At 54.4% G+C, this 17,439-nt stretch overlaps 1 protein-coding gene across 12 annotated transcripts in view; it reads left to right on the top strand.

Moving 5' to 3' along the window:
* The window catches only part of PLA2G6 (phospholipase A2 group VI), a 69,995-nt gene that overhangs the window by 42,066 nt on the left and 10,490 nt on the right, over nt 1–17,439 (top strand). For 7 of the 12 annotated variants that reach the window (XM_054543422.2, XM_054543421.2, XM_054543420.2 and 4 more), the window contains 6 exons: nt 4,502–4,598; nt 6,568–6,750; nt 10,009–10,117; nt 11,128–11,289; nt 13,148–13,226; nt 16,414–16,577. In XM_054543422.2, the coding sequence (XP_054399397.2) occupies nt 4,502–4,598; nt 6,568–6,750; nt 10,009–10,117; nt 11,128–11,289; nt 13,148–13,226; nt 16,414–16,577 (794 nt within the window). The remainder of the gene's footprint in view (nt 1–4,501; nt 4,599–6,567; nt 6,751–10,008; nt 10,118–11,127; nt 11,290–13,147; nt 13,227–16,413; nt 16,578–17,439) is intronic. The other 5 variants (XM_054543424.2, XM_009234355.4, XM_024239899.3 and 2 more) reach the window with 1 other exon arrangement.

Below are 17,439 nucleotides of genomic sequence, written 5' to 3'. Positions count from 1 at the left end.
GAGAATCGGTTGAACCCGGGAGGTGGAGGTTGCAGTGAGCCGAGATCGCACCGTTGCACTCCAGCCTGGGCAATAAGAGCAAAACTTCGTCTCAAAAAATAAATAAATAAATAAATAAAAATAAATTTCTATAATGTACCTTAATTCCTAGGAGTGAATCTCCCTCTATAAAACTGGAGACAACCAATCTTAGCCCTCTTTGGGGTCTCCTCTTTCCAGCTCCCCTCCAGATGGTACTCCAGGTCTGGAGTCTGATGCAACCCCAAGGCTCACCTGGCCCCTCCTCTAACCCAGCCCAGCCTGATCTGAACAGCCCCCCTGATGGCTTCAGTGCCCCTTGGTTTCTTGTGTGCCCAGCTCAAAGCCTGGGAAATGCTTGGTAAGGTGGCCGAGCGCCCGTCCACCTAGATGCCTCTTTCCTTTCTGGCTGGTGGCACTGTTGGGAGGCAGGTGCAGGCTCATGTTTTGGGAGCCTGGGAAACCCTGGTGTCAGGAAAATTATTTTCAAAGGGGTGGGGGATGAGATAAAAAGGATAAAAGAGATGAATATCTCAAATCTCAAAATACTATCTAGGCCAGGCGCGGTGGCTCACGCCTGTAATCCCAGCACTTTGGGAGGCCAAGGTGGGTGGATCACCTGAAGTCAGGAGTTCTAGACCAGCCTGACCAATATGGTGAAACCCTGTCTCTACTAAAAATACAAAAATTAGCCAGCTTGTGGTGGCGTGTGCCTGTAGTCCCAGCTACTCAGGAGGCTGAGACAGGAGAATTGTTTGAAACTGGGAGGCAGAGGTCGCAGTGATTCGAGATCGTGCCACAGCATTCCAGCCAGGGCGACAGAACAAGACTCCATCTCAAAAAAAAAAAAAAAAAAAAAATACCATCTAACAGGAACAACATCTAGAATGAATGAATGAGCCAATGAGTCCTTCGATCCTGGCACTGTGCTAAAGCACCGGCCTCACTGAAATGAATAAGCCACTCTGGGACAGGAGACACCCCAGCCACCCAGAACCTCCCAGCGCAGTGCCAGACAAGCAGTGAGAAGGCATGGGCGGCCAGCACTCAGGCAGGGAGACTGGCACTCGTGCCTGTCCTCAGGTTGTTCCTTCCTCTGGGAGCTGCATCCACCTTGCTAGCCCTATGGGGCATTGCTAGCCCTTCTAAGGGCTGGACCAAGCATGGACAAACCCTCCTTTCCTTGAATCTCCCAAGCACACCAGAATGAGCTAGAACTTTCAGAAATAGTCGACCAAACAGAGAAGATACCAACACCCCCAGCCCCGCAGTCAGGTTCCCCATTTGCAGGTTGTGACCTGAGTGGACACCAGGTGACAGGTGGTGCTCTTCTCTACCCAAAGGGCTGGCACATAGCCCCACTGTTGCCTGTCTCCAGCCACCCTGAGCTGTACTGGGCAGGAGCTGTAATTGACCTGTTTTCTCTCTCTTCAAACAACCTCAGCCCTCACCGGTCCCTCTGTCCCCACACAGGCCATCCTGGGTGGGTCCAGCGTCCCATCACATAAGAGAATCTTGCACAGAAGACAAAGGAAGAGGCTCCTACCTTGAGTGGAGCAGGGAGATCCCTTATCGACATGGCAGCCAGCACAGCCCTACTCCAAGAATCGCACAGCCTCAGTGTTACTAACAGGTGGTTCCCTCACAGCTCAGACTAGGAGCTCCCTCGCTGTTTTTCTTTTTCTTTTTCTTTTCTTTTCTTTGTTTTGTTTTTGAGACAGAGTTTCACTCTGTCACCCAGGCTGGAGTGCAAAATGGCCTGATCTTGGCTCACTGCAACCTCTGCCTCCCAGGTTCAACTGATTCTCCTGCCTCAGCCTCCCAAGGAGCTGGGATTACAGGTGTGCGCTACCATGCCCAGCTAATTTTTGTATTTTTAGTAGAGATGGGGTTTCATCATGTTGACCAGGCTAGTCTTGAACTCCTGACCTCAGGTGATCTACCTGCCTTGCCCTCCCAACATGCTGGGATTACAGGCGTGAGCCACCGCCCCCGGCCACCTCTGCTGCTTTTCAATGCAGCCGACCTTTCCCACAAAGCTGGGTTTGTGCCTGCGGTTCTCAGATGGTTAAGCCCCTGCTGGGGAAGGGAAACAGATAATCCCAGACAGTGAGATGGAGGCTGAGACTGAGAATGCCTGGGGGCTGCACTAGGAGCTCAGAGACAGCACTCAGGCAGCTGGAGTTCAGGGAAGGCTTGGAGGCAGCAGAGCCCCAGCCAAGCCGTGGACACTAGCCGGAGCTGGCCACTTGGGTGAAGACTTGAGGGGCTCCAGAGGGCCTAGGGAAAGAAGCTGGGTCTGATTCCATGTGCCTAGTGCTGAGCACCAAGCCCTGGCAAAAGGGCTGTAGGGAGCTGGGCAGCATAAATCCTGGGCCTGCACTGGGCACCCCTAATAATAGAGAAGAGCAGCTGAACACTAACGCTGTCCCAGCCACCGGCTTAGCCTTCATGTGGGCTATTTCACTATAGCCCAGACAGCCGATGTATTTTATTCCCCTTTTAAAGCTGAGGGCCAAGTGTGGTGGCTCATGCCTCTAATCCCAGCACTTTGGGAGGCTGAGGCTTGAGCCCAGGAGTCTGAGGCTACAGTGAGCTATGATCATGCCATTGCTCTCCAGCCTGTGTGACAAAGGGAAATCCTGTCTCAAACAATCTCAAACAACAAACAACAAACAAACAAACCAAAAACAGATGAGGAAACTAAGGCTTAGAGAGGTTAAGTAACTTACTCAGAGTCAGGCAGTCAGTAAGTGCCAGACCTGGGAATTAAACCCATGTGGGCTGTCCTAGTAATTGCACTAAAAAAAAAAAAAAAAAAAAGCTTTATTGAGATATAGTTCCTATTCCATACAATCCACCTATTGAAAGTATACAATGGTTCTGATATATTATGTTGATTTTTTCAACTGTGGTAAATTATATATAACATTAAATTAGCCATTTTAACCACTTTGGTTTTTTGTTTTTTGTTTTTGAGACAGAGTTTCGCTCTTGTTGCTCAGGCTGGAGTGCAATGGCGCGATCTTGGCTCACTGCAACCTCCACCTCCTGGGTTCAAGTGATTCTCCTGCCTCAGCCTCCTGAGTAGTAGCTGGGATTACAGGCATGCACCACCATGCCCAGTTAATTTTGTATTTTTTAGTAGAGACAGGGTTTCTCCATGTTGGTCAGGCTGGTCTCGAACTGCCGACCTCAGGTGATCCACCCACCTCGGCCTCCCAAAGTGCTGGGATGACAGGCGTGAGCCACCACGCCCGGCCCATTTTAGCCACTTTTAAGTGTACAATTCGGTGGTTTTAATCACATTTACAATGTTGTCCAACCATCACCTCTTTCTAAAACTTTTATCACCTGAAACAGAAACTGTAACCATTAATAACTCCCAATTCTCCCCTCCCCACAGCCCCTGATAACCTCTCATATCCTCTCTGTCTCTCAGAACTTGCCTGTTCTAGAACCTTGTATCAGTGAAATCATACAGCATTGTCCTTTTGTGCGTGGCTTATTTCACTTAGCATGATGTCTTCAAGGTTCATCCATGTTGTAGCACGTATCAGAATTTCCTTTCTTTTTAAGGCAGAATACTATTTTGTTTATCCATTCAGTCCTTCACTGATAGACGCCTAGGTTGTTTCCACCTTTTGTCTGTTGTGAAGAATGCTGCTGTGCACATGGGTCTGCAAATGTCCATTCAAGTCCCTGAGTTCCATCCTTTGATACTCCCGACCTCAGGTGATCCGCCTGCCTCAGCCTCCCAAAGTGTTGGGATTACAGGCGTGAGCCACCGCGCCCAGCCGGAAAAATTTTAAAGTCTCCTCCTTGCACAGCTGAACTTGTGAACCGAGATTCCTACCCATAATACAATGATGGAGCACTTTCTTCGGGCCAGGCCGGGCCTAATGAGGCTTGTGAACCCGGGGCCTCTGCTCTGAGGCTGGAGATGTTAAGATATATGGTGGACACTGCTTGCCTCAGACACTGAGTAGAAAGCAATTGTGCTCTTTCCCACTCTGTCATACTGCTTCCTATAGCATGCAGGTCACTGTGTGACTCACTGACAGTGTGGTAAAAGGAGGTGGAGGGTGGCTGTGTGCCAGGCAGAACCGGGCTCTGAAATGCCTGGTCTTCCTTACACCCCAGCCACTCCTCTCAGCACTCTCTCCATGTTGGTCAGCTTCTGGAGGCCACCAGTGAAGAAGCTGGGGCTTGACTTCAAGCCCATCTAACTCTAAAGCCAGCACCAAGGAGGGTGATCATTGCTGGTGGCAGTCATCAGGAAGGCTTCCTGGAGGAGGGGGTTAGTTGTGCCTTGAGGGACTCAGTACAGCCTTAACCATGGTGAGTGTGCTGGTTGGGTTTGCTGAACTTTGTTTGCAGTGATGCTCTCTGTAAGCAGTAGATGAAGCTCCAAGTCCTGGCTTCATCCCACGCCACGCGGACCCCAGCCTCTGCTCACCAGCCGGGGCCCCTCTCTCCCCAGGTGTGCGGAGATGATCATCAGCATGGACAGCAGCCAGATCCACAGCAAAGACCCCCGTTACGGAGCCAGTCCCCTCCACTGGGCCAAGAACGCAGAGGTGAGTGGATCCTGAGGTAGGTGGGTGGGGCAGGGGGCTGGGCCCCCCAGGTCCTCAGGGCCCTCAGGAAGCGGGTTCCCAAGAGGACCCTGAGGCTAGCACTTGGGGGCTGACCTTGCAGTGGGTCTGTAGGCAGAGAAGACCATGAAGAGCTGGGATCCTGGCAGGGCTCTGCTGCTGTCTGGCTGGGCGGGGGGATCCGCCCTGTGCCTCAGTTTCCTCATCCATGAATTCTGCTTTGGAGATGTGGTGAAGTCAGCAAGGCAGTGTGTGACAAAACTTGGCACAAATTGTAAAGTGCTTCCCAAATAGAAGGTGGCGTGATGATGATTCTATTATTAGTCAGGATTCTCTAGAGGGCCAGAACTAATAGGATATATATATATGGGTTTATTTATTTATTTAATTTTTTTTGAGATGGAGTCTCGCTCTGTCGCCCAGGCTGGAGTGCAGTGGCACAATCTTGGCTCACTGCAAGCTCTGCCTCCCAGGTTCACACCATTCTCCTGCCTCAGCCTCCTGAGTAGCTGGGACTACAGGCGCCCGCCACCACACCTGGCTAATTTTTTTGTATTTTTAGTAGAGACGGGGTTTTACCATGTTAGCCAGGATGGTCTCGATCTCCTGACCTCGTGATCCGCCTGCCTTGGCCTCCCAAAGTGCTGGGATTACAGGGGTGAGCCACTGCGCCTGGCCTAAAGGGGGGTTTATTAAGAAGCATTAACTCACACGATCACAAGGTCCCACAATAGGCCATCTCAAGCTGAGGAGCAAGGAAGCCAGTCCAAGTCCGAAAGCTGAAGGACTTGGAGTCTGATGTTTGAGGGCAGGAAGCATCCAGCACGGGAGAAAGATGTAGGCTGGGAGGCTAAGCCGGTCTAGCCTTTTCACATTTTTTTCCGTCTGCTTTATATTCTGGCTGTGCTGGCAGCTGATTAGATGGTGCCCACCCAGATTAAGGGTAGGTCTGCCTTCCCCAGCCCACTGACTCAGATGTTAATCTCCATTAGCAGCACCCTCTCAGACACACCCGGGGTCAATACTTTACATCCTTCAATCCAATCAAGTTGACACTCATTATTAACCATCAAGACGATGATGATGATGATCAATGATGATGGTGGTGGTGGTGCTGGGCCTAGCTGCACACACAGGGAGCCTGGCTGGGCATCTCCTCTGAGTTCTTCCCCTAAGCTAAGCTCTGTCCTCCTGGGAGGATGGAGGCCTCTGGTCTCATCACCAGGAAGCACAGCTTGACAGGGAATGGGATGCCCCAGAGTTCATGGCCTACTTCTCAATGTGATGGGCCAGGAGGAAGGGCACTGCCAGCCTCGGGGGTACCTCCGCGTTCCAGGAGCTGGACACCGAGTCAGGCCCTTCTGTGTAGGTTTGGTCACTCATTGTCATCACATGCTGTGAGGTGGGGACTTGCATTCCCATCTTCACAGAAGAGAAACCTGAGGTGCACATGGCTACAGTGACCCGTCCAAGCGCAGGCAGCTGGTATGAGTGGAGCTGGGCTTTGGGCTCAGGTCTGTGACTCCAAAGCCAGGCTCCCCTCCCTGGTCCCAAGGCTCTCCCAGGGATGTGCACTGCCAAGGCCCAGTGAGAGGTGATACCTTTGCAGGGTTCCGGGGGGGATGCACGGAGCAGGGTGCTTCAGGACAGGCCCCAGAGGAGCCTTTGCAAGGAGAGTGGGTTCTGTTGGCGCTAGGAAAGGACCAGAAGCCTCATAAAACAGTCAGCACATCTTTGGCTTTTTGTCCCTAGTCTTGGGATGCTGATGGTATGGGAGGCAGTCTAGGCCCCCCCCTAGAACTGGGGCCTGCCCCTGGAATCCTGTTGCTAGTGCTTTCCAACGTCCCAGTACCTGTAGGCCTCTCAGAGCGGAAGTGGCAGTGCCCACGTGTCCCAGGGTACGGCAACTCCCCTAGTGCCTGTGCTAACTCGGCCTGACCGTCTCCCGCAGATGGCCCGCATGCTGCTGAAATGGGGCTGCCACGTGAACAGCACCAGCTCCGCAGGGAACACGGCCCTGCACGTGGCGGTGATGCGCAACCGCTTCGACTGCGCCATAGTGTTGCTGACCCACGGGGCCAACGCGGATGCCCGCGGAGAGCATGGCAACACCCCGCTGCACCTGGCCATGTCGGTGAGCCTGGGACCACGTGTCCTGCCCTGTGGGGCTGGTGGGAATGCAGGAGGGCTGTCCGGACTGGAGCACTCCTCCCCACTGTCTCCCTCCTATCTTCAGCTGCTCCAAATCATCTTCCCACCCAAAGCTCATTTCAGACCCTGACTCCTCCCGCAGGAAGCCTTCCAAGTCCCCCTCTCAGCCCAAAATAACACCACCTCCTGTGTGCTTTGGTACCTTTTCCACCTGTGCCTCCGTTTGGCACTTGCATGGCACAAGAGGGAAAAATGACAGCTCTGGCCACAGACTGGCCCTGGGCAAGCCATGTCACCTGTCAGCCTCGATCTCCTCATCTGGAAAATGGTGGCATGAATACTTATCTGGAAGAGTTATGGAAAAGTTGTGGTGGACACTTGGTCACCCTCTACAGAATGTCTAAGTGACACACGCAGTACCTGGCCCGAGTGAGCATCCTGCTTCCCTTCACGGGTCTGCGTGTTGCTCTCATCTCCCCTGGGAGGCTGTAAGATCCTGGCAGGCAAAGCCTGAGTGTGCAGCCCAGCAGCCCGTGGCAGGTGCCAGGCACATTCGTTGGTTTATTTTAGAACACAGTTCCTGCCCTCAAAGCCCTGACTATCTGGTTAGACAACTAGAGTATGAACATATTAAACCTAGCAGAGGAGGACTGTTACTGTGTTACAGACATATATGTGTACACGTATTCTTTTGTTTTGAGATGGAGTCTTGCACTGTCGCCCAGGCTGGAGTGCAGTGGTGCGATCTCAGCTCACCACAACCTCCGCCTCCTGGGTTCAAGCGATTCTCCTGCCTCAGCCTCCCGAGTAGCTGGGACTACAGGCACGCTTCACCATGCCCAGCTAATTTTTGTATTTTTAGTAGAGACAGGGTTTCACTGTGTTGGCCAGGAGGTCTCGAACTCCTGACCTAATGATCCACCCGCCTTGGCACCCCAAAGTGCTGGGATTACAGGCATGAGCCACTGCGCTTCACTGTGTGCACATATTCTATAGCAATACCATATGTACATAAGTCTGTTTACTGAGTCTCAGTGACAGAACATGAGAGACCCCCAGGACTCTAAAAGAAGTTGATTCAGGACACGTTCAAGGACATCCTGTTTTATACCAAAGGTCAAAACTTGGAAGAGATGTTGTTGCCCAAAAGGCTGAAACTATAAATAGTTTCATTTTTGAAACTGTGGACATTTTTAGCACTGGGTGGGCCCTTGGAATGATCTTACTCAGCAGTTCTCAAGTTTTTTGGCCTTTTTGATCCCTTTATACTCTCAAAAATTATTGAGGATCACAAAGATTTTTTAATCATTTGGATTTTCTTTATCTATATTTACCATATTAGAAATTTAAAGTGTGAAATTTTCAAAATATTAATTCATTTAAAAATAACAAAAATATATACACCTACTATGTACCCACAAAAATTAAATTTAAAATATTTTTTAAAAACTTAAAAAATAACTGGCCAGGTACAGTGGCTCGTGTACACCTGTAATCCCAGCACTTTGGGAGGCCAAGATGGGCAGATCACCTGAGGCCAGGAGTTTGAGACCAGCCTGGCCAACATGGCGAAACCCCGTCTCTACTAAAAATGCAAAATTAGCTGGGTGTGAGACCTCTGAAAGGGTATCACGCATTCACAGGGGTTCCCAGGTCTTGCTTTAAGAACTGTTGATAGACTTCGGTCATCTTCTTCCCATCTTCACAGTTTTTGGCATATTCATCAACCACCTTTACAATTATGTACTTAATCACCTCTTCAAATTGGCTTACTTTTATTTATTTATTTATTTATTTATTTTGAGACAGAGTTTCACTTTTGTTGCCCAGGCTGGAGTGCAATGGCGCGATCTCGGCTCACTGCAACCTCTGCCTCCCGGGTTCAAGCGATTCTCCTGCCTCAGCTTCCCGAGTAGCTGGGATTACAGGCGTGCGCCACCACGCCTGGCTAATTTTGTATTTTTAGTAGAGACGGGGTTTCTCCATGTTGGTCAGGCTGTTCTTGAACTCCCGACCTCAGGTGATCCACCTGCCTCAGCCTCCCAAACTGCTGGGATTACAAGCGTGAGCCACCGCGCCTGGCCTGGCTTACTTTTAAACTGACTTAAATTTATTTTGAGAGAAATGTTGCATCACTACCATAAATGGCCATCCATCCATCCAGTGCCAACCATAAAAGGTAACCAATGCAGGGCGCAGTGGCTCACGCCTGTAATCCCAGCACTTTGGGAGGCCAAGGTGGGCGAATCACGAGGTCAGGAGTTCAAGACCAGCCTGGCCAACATGGTGAAACCCTGTCTCCACTAAAAATACAAAAAATTAGCTGGGCATAGTGGCGGGCACCTGTAATCCCAGCTACTTGGGAGGCTGAGGCAGGAGAATTGCTTGAACTCGGGAGGCAGAGGTTGCAGTGAGCTGAAATCGCGCCACTGCACTCCAGCCTGGGTGACAGAGTGAGACTCCGTCTCAAAAAAAAAAAAAAAAAAACCAGTAACAACAACAAAAAATCGCAGTTAATGCTGAAAACACACACATATCTGTAGCCATAGAAGTCCTAATAGAATGTGAAGAACTGTTTGGAAAACCCCAATCTAGACCCACAGCTTCATTCTCTAGGCAGGGAAATCAGGTCCCAAGAAGAGGAAGGTGACAAGGCCAGAGCCCACAGTTCCAGGTGGCCAGTGTGTCCTGTGAAACCATGCCATGCTCTGCGCCCCTGCCTGGCCTCCAGGTGTGGAGATGTGTGATGCTCTTCGCGGGGACACTCCCCTGAAGGCTGCCATCAGGGGCACGTGTGTTCGGTTACCCCTCAGGGATGACACCCTGGACTGGGTGGGCAAGATGGCCTTCCCTGCCCTCACCCACCCTCTCCTTGCTACTCCTGAAAGCCATCAGCAGCTGACCTACTGTGTCCCCATGGCTCCTGGGTCGGGGTCACAGATGCACTGCTTCCTTGGAGGCGGAGCTGGCAGAGCAGGAGCAAATCACCTCTAGTTTCTGCCTGGGTTCTTACACCCTCCCCTGTGGGTGCTTTTAAGCCTGTTTGTCAGGTCCCCAGCCAACAAAAGGCAGCCTTTGGACTACAAGATTGACTTGGGTGGGGGTGAGGAGGGTTCCAGTGTCTCCCCGCGCTGAGGAGAGGCCCGCTGGGTGAGTTGACAGGTTGGGGCCGGCAGCCAGGGGCCCCTTTGTTCTTCACTTCCCTGGCGGTTGCACATCTGACTCTCTCCATCCCCGACAGAAAGACAACGTGGAGATGATCAAGGCCCTCATTGTGTTTGGAGCAGAAGTGGACACCCCGAATGACTTTGGGGAGACTCCTACATTCCTAGCCTCCAAGATCAGCAGACGTATGTGCTCTGCACTCTGGGGCCGGAGTGGGGCGAGGGTTGGGTGGATACAGGGACTGAGGAAGAGGGAAGTCCCAGCCATCAGGCGCCAGCATCCTGTGCTGACCCGCCCTGCTCAGAGTTGCCAGGAGCACCTCGTACTCAGAGAGGGGGCTTCCTTACCCAAGCGCAAGGGCCCTGAGCAGTAGATGCAGGCCCACCACGGGGCTTGCTATACCAGCATCCTCTTCCGTGTAGCGCCCCCCACCTCAGGGTGCTAAGATCCCCAGCAGAGGTGGGGACAGAAGAGCCAGCAGCAGCCTTCTTCCCCCACTGTTGGGGAATTCACTGATGGAACCACTGGCTGGAATGACCATAGGGTGCATGCACGATACTGCACGAGCTCTGGGCAGAGTGCATGGCCACATGCTGCACGCTCGCCCAGTGAGCCTTAGCTTCAGAGCTGGACAGAGCAGATCCACCTCACCAGAGGCCTGGAGCCTGCTCTGGAGGGTTTCAGGAGCTGTGGGGGTCACTGTGGGCAGGTACCTGATGGCAGCAGTGTATGTGTGCCAGTGCACACGTGTGTGTCTGCAAGCACCGCATCTGTGACCTCCTTCTCAGCAATCCCATCCATCAAATGGAATAGGTGCCCACTGGCTGGCTCTTTAGTCCCTTTGGAACCCTGAACTATCACTTAGCATTTTTGAGAATCACTGAACGTGGCCGTGGGATTCCTGCTTTCTCGGCTGGAGTAGAAGGAAAGAAGGGGTTCCCACAGGCATCGGGCAGGGTGACACTGACCTCCTCCTCCCATATCTTCCTTCCCTGGCTTTAGGAAGCTTCTTGGGATGTACCAGCCTGGGGGCAGCAGTCCCTGTCGGGGTGGGCTGAGGCCTCTGGAGCAGCCCACGTGCCCAGGGCCTGGTAGCTGGGACAGGGGATGGAGTGTGGAAAGGAGGGGCCTCTCCTTTGCATGTTGACATCATTTCTGATCCTGTGCGATCTCCCCTTCCCCAAACCATGACAAGTTGTCACCAGGAAGGCGATCTTGACTCTGCTGAGAACCGTGGGGGCCGAATACTGCTTCCCACCCATCCACAGTGTCCCCGCGGAGCAGGGCTCTGCAGCGCCACATCATCCCTTCTCCCTGGAAAGAGCTCAGCCCCCACCGATCAGCCTAAACAACCTAGGTAGGCCTCGCCTCCCAACTCCTTCTTCTCCAGCTGGTTCCCAGGCCCCTGGATCTGAGCAGGCCCCACCAAAGCAACAGGATCCCCAGGACAGAAGTCACTGAAGGGAGCCAGGGAGGATGGAGCTGGAGTTGTCAGCCTCTAGGCAGCCAGCAACCCACAGATCCCAGAGGCCTAGGGCATCCCTGGCTGATGTCCCACGCTCCGTTGCCCCTGAGAGGATGTGCCCTGCACACAGTCTCAGGCCTAGGTGTTTCCAGTGGCACTCATAAGGTAGCTGCTCTCATTGCCCTCCTGTCCCCAGGGCGCTCAGGGTGGGCAGCGAGGAGTGCTGTCGGGGGACTGGGGGCCCAGGCCCTCTGGCTCCTCCTCTGTCCCTCTGGCTTCACCTGTCACTCTGGCTTCACCTCTGTCACACTGTTTGAATCTCGGTTGGGCCTGAGACCTGTGTGCCCCCTTCCTGGCCCCATGGTGACTTTCAGACGTTGAATGTGGCCAGGCAGCCGGCATCTGCCCCGGTGCATTCCTTGGTGCCCAGGGAGACATCCCCAGACTAGACGGGACCCTTCTCTGGACTTTCTGTGGGCTGGCCCACTCAGGAACCTCAGTTGTTTGGGAGTGGGGTCCCCTGAACAGAGGGCAGCCAGGAGCCAGTCCTTGGTGAGCCAGACTTAACTGTGGAGGCGGCAGCACCTCCAGCCAGGGTAGCCCGACCAAGCCTGGAGCTCTGGAGAGGCACCGTGACCATGGCTCCTTGTCCTTCTGGCTCCACCTCTCTTTCTCCTCCCAGGAACTAATCCCCTCCACCTCCCATCTTTATCTCTCAATTTTGCAGGCAGTCACCCAAGCCAGGCCGGATGGTGGGCCTGGGGTGCGGCGTCAGATGGGTAACGCCCTGGGCCTGGAGAGGCCGCGGAGCCTAGCCATGCGACATTAGCTCTAGCTCTCATTCCCTAACTCGTCCTTCTCAGCTGCATGCATGCCACACGCCCCCTCCCCTGCATCCTGTCCCCGGCACTCTGTCCACGGCCTCTCTCGGCCACTCTCCTGCTTCCCTTGTTCACTGTGCAGCCTTGTGCCCTGGGGAGCGGGAGACACCGCTTCGCAGCCCTCGGTTCTGCTTTGCTGCTTGTAGACTCTGCACAGTGGTGGGGGACTGTCAGAGTTGGGGTCACACAGGCTGCTGCGCCAGGCACCTGAGGACTGGGCTGCTTATCAGGAGGGTCAGCTAGTCAGTTGGGTGGGCATGGGGCAGGCCTTGGACACAAAGGAAGACGTGGACAGAGTGGATGGTGGGCCTGATTCCGGAGGCCACTGGGATTTCCAGACCTGGGATCAGGACAAGGGATGTCTCCCTTCATCCATGGACTTAAACCCTGAGGAATGTCCTGACTCAGCCTTTTCACTAAATGACCTTGGGCGAATTATGGACCCTCTTAGAGCCTCACCTGTCAATAGGGAATAAGAATTCTTAGGCCCCAGGTGGTTATCGCAGCATCGGCTCCGATGCAAGAAGAAGCACTTAGTCTGAAGAGGACACGCAAGGGAATTCATGCCTCGGGGTTTTAAGAGGAAGAGATTGAGGGGAACCTGGGAGCTGGCTGGGCAGGGTGGGGAGCCCTTCCCAGAGCAGTGGGCCCCCCTTTCCACTCCAGCCCATTTCTCTCCTGTGGCCTGTGGCTCAGCTTTCTCCTGGAACAGAGTCCTTCCTGTGGGGAAGGGACAGATGACAGGGGGAGTGGGGGGGTGAGGGCGTGGCCGTGGGCGAGGCACAGCCCAGGTTTGATCTAGGGACCTCTGGGGTGGCAGGGCCTGGGGACCCGCCTGGCCCCAGCGTGCCCTGCTCTGTGCCTCACAGAACTGCAGGATCTCATGCACATCTCGCGGGCCCGGAAGCCAGCATTCATCCTGGGCTCCATGAGGGACGAGAAGCGGACGTAAGTGGATCGAGAGCGGGGGCAGAGGGGGGAATATGTGCGCTTTCCTGCCCCTCACTCACCCCCTGTCGTGGGCTCAGGGCTTTACTGTCTGTACCTTCACAGCCAGCGAAGTGGCTCTGCTCCTAGTCGTATAGTTCTCAAGCAGAGACAGAACATGGAGAGCCTGTGTCGCTCGTTCATTAATGTCAGGCGGTGCAAGCTCTGGAGACCAGCCCAGGGTGCCAGGCTTCTTGGACTTGGTGGGGCTGGCGCAGTGTTCTGGCCTCCCTCCCTGATCTCCTTATGGCTAGAGGAGGGGGAGATGCCCGGGTCCCCCCTGGGGAGATCTCAGCAGCTGCTTCCCTCTGCTCCTACCAGCTTCCTTAACCACCTCCCTCTGTGGAATAGTGGCGTGGGCTGCCTTCCCCAGCACCTGCTGTATACTCAGGCCCATTGTAAGAGGCGGGCCTGGGTGACAGGATGCAAAGAGAAGATGCCCAGGCCTTGCCCTTCAGGCATAATCTCGGGTGCTTGGAATCAGTGCCAGCTGGCATGGCAAGGTACCAGGACAAATGCGTTTCCAGCCACTGTGCTATCGCCACCTCCCTTGATTGCTGCAGTTGATTCATTTATTCTTTATTAGTCTCTCATGTTCCTAACAGCCTTCCCAGGGAGGAATTTGTAACCTTGTTTCACAGATGCAGAACCTGAGCCCCTGAGAGGTGAAGTGACTTGCTCAAGGTCACACGGAGTGAGTGTCAGGGTGGCGACTCACACCCGGGCCTTCCGAACCCACGTCCTTTGTGCTACCCCAGCCTCTCTCTGGGTTCTCTGTGGACTCTATACCTAGTGCCAGCCCCCTGCAGGGAAAGCTCTCTTCTCAGAATCAGAGGCAGCTCCACTCCCAGGGCCAGGCAGTGATCGTGCAGCTCTGTGGTTCCTCACACGTCGCACTCACTTCCATGCCACCCTGTTGTGTGCCCTGGAGGTGCCCCTGTCCCATCAGCATTCCCTCCCCTGTGCCCCCTGCATGCTCTTGCACGCAGGCACACACGCACACACACACACGCACATGCACCCACATGCACACGCATGCATGCCCACATGCAAACACATGGACATGCACGCACACATGCAAACACATGGACATGCACGCACACATGCAAACACATGGACATGCATGCACACATGCAAACACATGGACATGCATGCACACATGCAAACACATGCACACATGCATGCACACATGCAAACACATGGACACGCATGCACACATGCACATGCAAACATGCATGCACACATGCATGTACATATACACACCTGCACACACATGCATGTACATACACGCATGTACATACACACACCTGTGCAGGGGCTGAGGTGAGGTAGCTGCACCTGAGGGGAGACCCACATTTCCCAAGGGAGGAAAAGCAGATTCCCCAGATTCTGGAGCCTCAGAACCCTCCCTGGAGCGGGGCTGAGGCGAGAGTCAGGAGACCCCTCAGTACCTCCCCACTTGGGCCTTCCAAGCTACAGAGCCCTGCGCCCTCTGGGTTGATCTCTGTCGCCAGCCCCGCATCTTCAGGAGTTTGCTTTGGCCTCCAGCAACAGCGTAGCCTCCCCTGCCACCTTTAGGCTTGCTGGGGGGCTGGGTACCTGGTCTAGGAAAAGACCCCTAGAGGTGGGACCCGGGCCTCCTCCATTTATCAGCCCTCTTGGGCACCTCCTGCATCCCCTTGACACACAGTGCTGCCCAGAGCAGAGGCAGCTTCTGCCCTGGTGGAGCTTCCAGGTCAGTGCAGGAGAGAGTAAAAGAAAGATTGTGAATGGAATGGTTCAAGCAGCCTCCACCAGGAAGCGGGTGGAGCAGCAGGCGGGCCGTGCGGGAGGGTCTTGATGGCATCAGGGCAGGCTTCTCTCAGGTAGTGACATTCAAGCTGAGATGGGAAGATGAGAAGATCAGAGGAAGGTTCCAGGCTGAATCGACCACAAAGGCATTCCCCCAGGGCATGGCCAATGAGGACAGGCAGGATGTGGGGAGACGTGTCAGGGTGTGTTGGAGAGCATGTGACTCAGGAGGCGGCAGACCCAGGTCCAGGTCCAGTCCACATCCATATGACTTGGTTCCCGTCACCTAACCTCTGAGCTACACTCCCTCCGTCAATCAAAAATATGCACAGAGAGTAGGCGCGGTGGCTCCTGCCTGTAGCTACTCGGGAGGATCACTTGAGCCCAGAAGGTTGAGGCTGCAGTGAACTGTGATTGTGCCACCGCACACCAGCCTGGGCGACAGAGTGAGACCCTGTCTCTATAAATAAATGAATGAATGAATGAATGAAGCCGGGCATGGTGGCTCGTGCCTGTAATCCCAGCACTTTGGGAGGCCGAGGCAGGCGGATCACCTGAGGTTGGGAGTTCAAGACCAGCCTGGCCAACATGGAGAAACCCTGTCTCTACTAAAAATACAAAATTAGCTGGGTGTGGTGGCGGGCGCCTGTGATCCCAGCTACTCGGGAGGCTGAGGCAGGAGAATCGCTTGAACCCGGGAGGCAGAGGTTGCGGTGAGCCGAGATCACGCCACTGCACTCCATCCTGGGCAACAAGAGTGAAACTCCGTCTCTAAATAAATAAATAAGCACAGGGATGTCAGGGAGGGTCTACCTTAGAGGCGTTTGGGACAATGACATGAGCTAATGCTGGTAGCACCTCTCCCATAGCCCCTGGCAAGAACCTCTTCCTTCCTCCCTTGCTTCTCCCACCTTGTGTGGAGGGTCCTGACACCCTGTCACTGTCCATTCCTGGCCTGGCTGTAGGGTCCCCGCCCCTCCTTCCCCAGCCTTATTTAATTCCAACAGACTTTATCAGGCACCTGCTTTGGATCAGGCCTGATACTGACCAAAATCAGGTGTCCCAAGTTGGGGAGACTGGCCCAGAGCCTGCTGGGATGGCGCCTGGTCAGTGAGGTCATCCCCCAACCTTCCTTTCCCTTTCTCTGTTGCACTCTCCAGCCCCTGAAATACTAGACATTTGTTCCTTTACTGCCCTCACCCCCACCCTCGCTGTCCTGCATAGGACAGAAGTTCCTCGGGTCCGTATGGGTCTGTCTGCCAGGGCACAACTGCAGGGGACAACGGCTATGAGGGTGGAGGTAAAGTGCCAGGCTGTGGCAGAACCCTCCTCTCTCCCACTGCTGTTTCCACTGCAGCCACGACCACCTGCTGTGCCTGGACGGAGGAGGAGTGAAAGGCCTCGTCATCATCCAGCTCCTCATCGCCATCGAGAAGGCCTCGGGTGTGGCCACCAAGGACCTGTTTGACTGGGTGGCGGGCACCAGCACTGGAGGCATCCTGGCCCTGGCCATTCTGCACAGTGAGGGCGGCCCCTGGGGATGGGGCCAGGCGGGTCTGAGACCTGTGTCCTCAAGGGGCCGAGTTCGTCTTCAGAGCTTTGCAAAAAGAGAGTAGAGGGGCAGGGGAGGGCTATAAGCCCTTTGAGGAGGCAGGGGCGGGGCTGCAGGTGCTGGGGTCCCAGGCTGGAAGGAGGAGGGCTGGGCCCATGGGCTTGGGTTTGGGGATCCCCCACCCTCTGGCCACAGAGGGTAGAGCTGGCTGTGTGAAATTTTGGCATAGGAAGCATTTTCTATGGATTGCCTTAACCCCTCCTCCCCTCACCCCTGCAAAGCAGGCACGAGGGGCCACACAGCCTGCTGCACATAAGGAATCCCATTCCCAGGGTGCACGCAGTAGGCAGTCTCAGGAATGAGGAGCCACTGAGCCTCAGGATGCCAGAGCCCTCGCCTGCACACTTCATTTTACTGGGAAATTAAGTCCCCAGGCCGGGAGGGATGACCTGAAGTCACATAGCTCATCCATGGGGTCACTGGGCTGGAGTGCAGTCCCCTAGACTCCCAGCCTGGCACTTCCCAGGCCACAGGCCACTGTGTAGTCTCCTCTCACTGCCGCTTTGGAAAGGCGCCTGGCTTGCTGGACAGATAGCCGGGTGGCCTGTGTTGTGCTGGCTCCTCTGTGGAGCTGTCTGAGCTTCTAGGTGCTGACCGGCGGGGATGGGCACTCCCAGATCAGGGTCCTCAGCTCCCCACAACCCCCTGGGCCCCTCAACATCTCTGACTGGTGCCCCTGCCCCTGTGCTGGTTAGATTCCATTTTCTCCAGAGCGCCCCCACATCTGGATGCTGGTCATGCAAAGTCTTGGAGGTGCCAGGGGAGGACTCC

The sequence above is a fragment of the Pongo abelii genome, chromosome 23 (genome assembly GCF_028885655.2).
Source record: "Pongo abelii isolate AG06213 chromosome 23, NHGRI_mPonAbe1-v2.0_pri, whole genome shotgun sequence".
Taxonomy (NCBI): domain Eukaryota; kingdom Metazoa; phylum Chordata; class Mammalia; order Primates; family Hominidae; genus Pongo; species Pongo abelii.
Note: the sequence above shows the minus strand (reverse complement) of the source record. Positions and strands in the feature narration are given on the sequence as shown.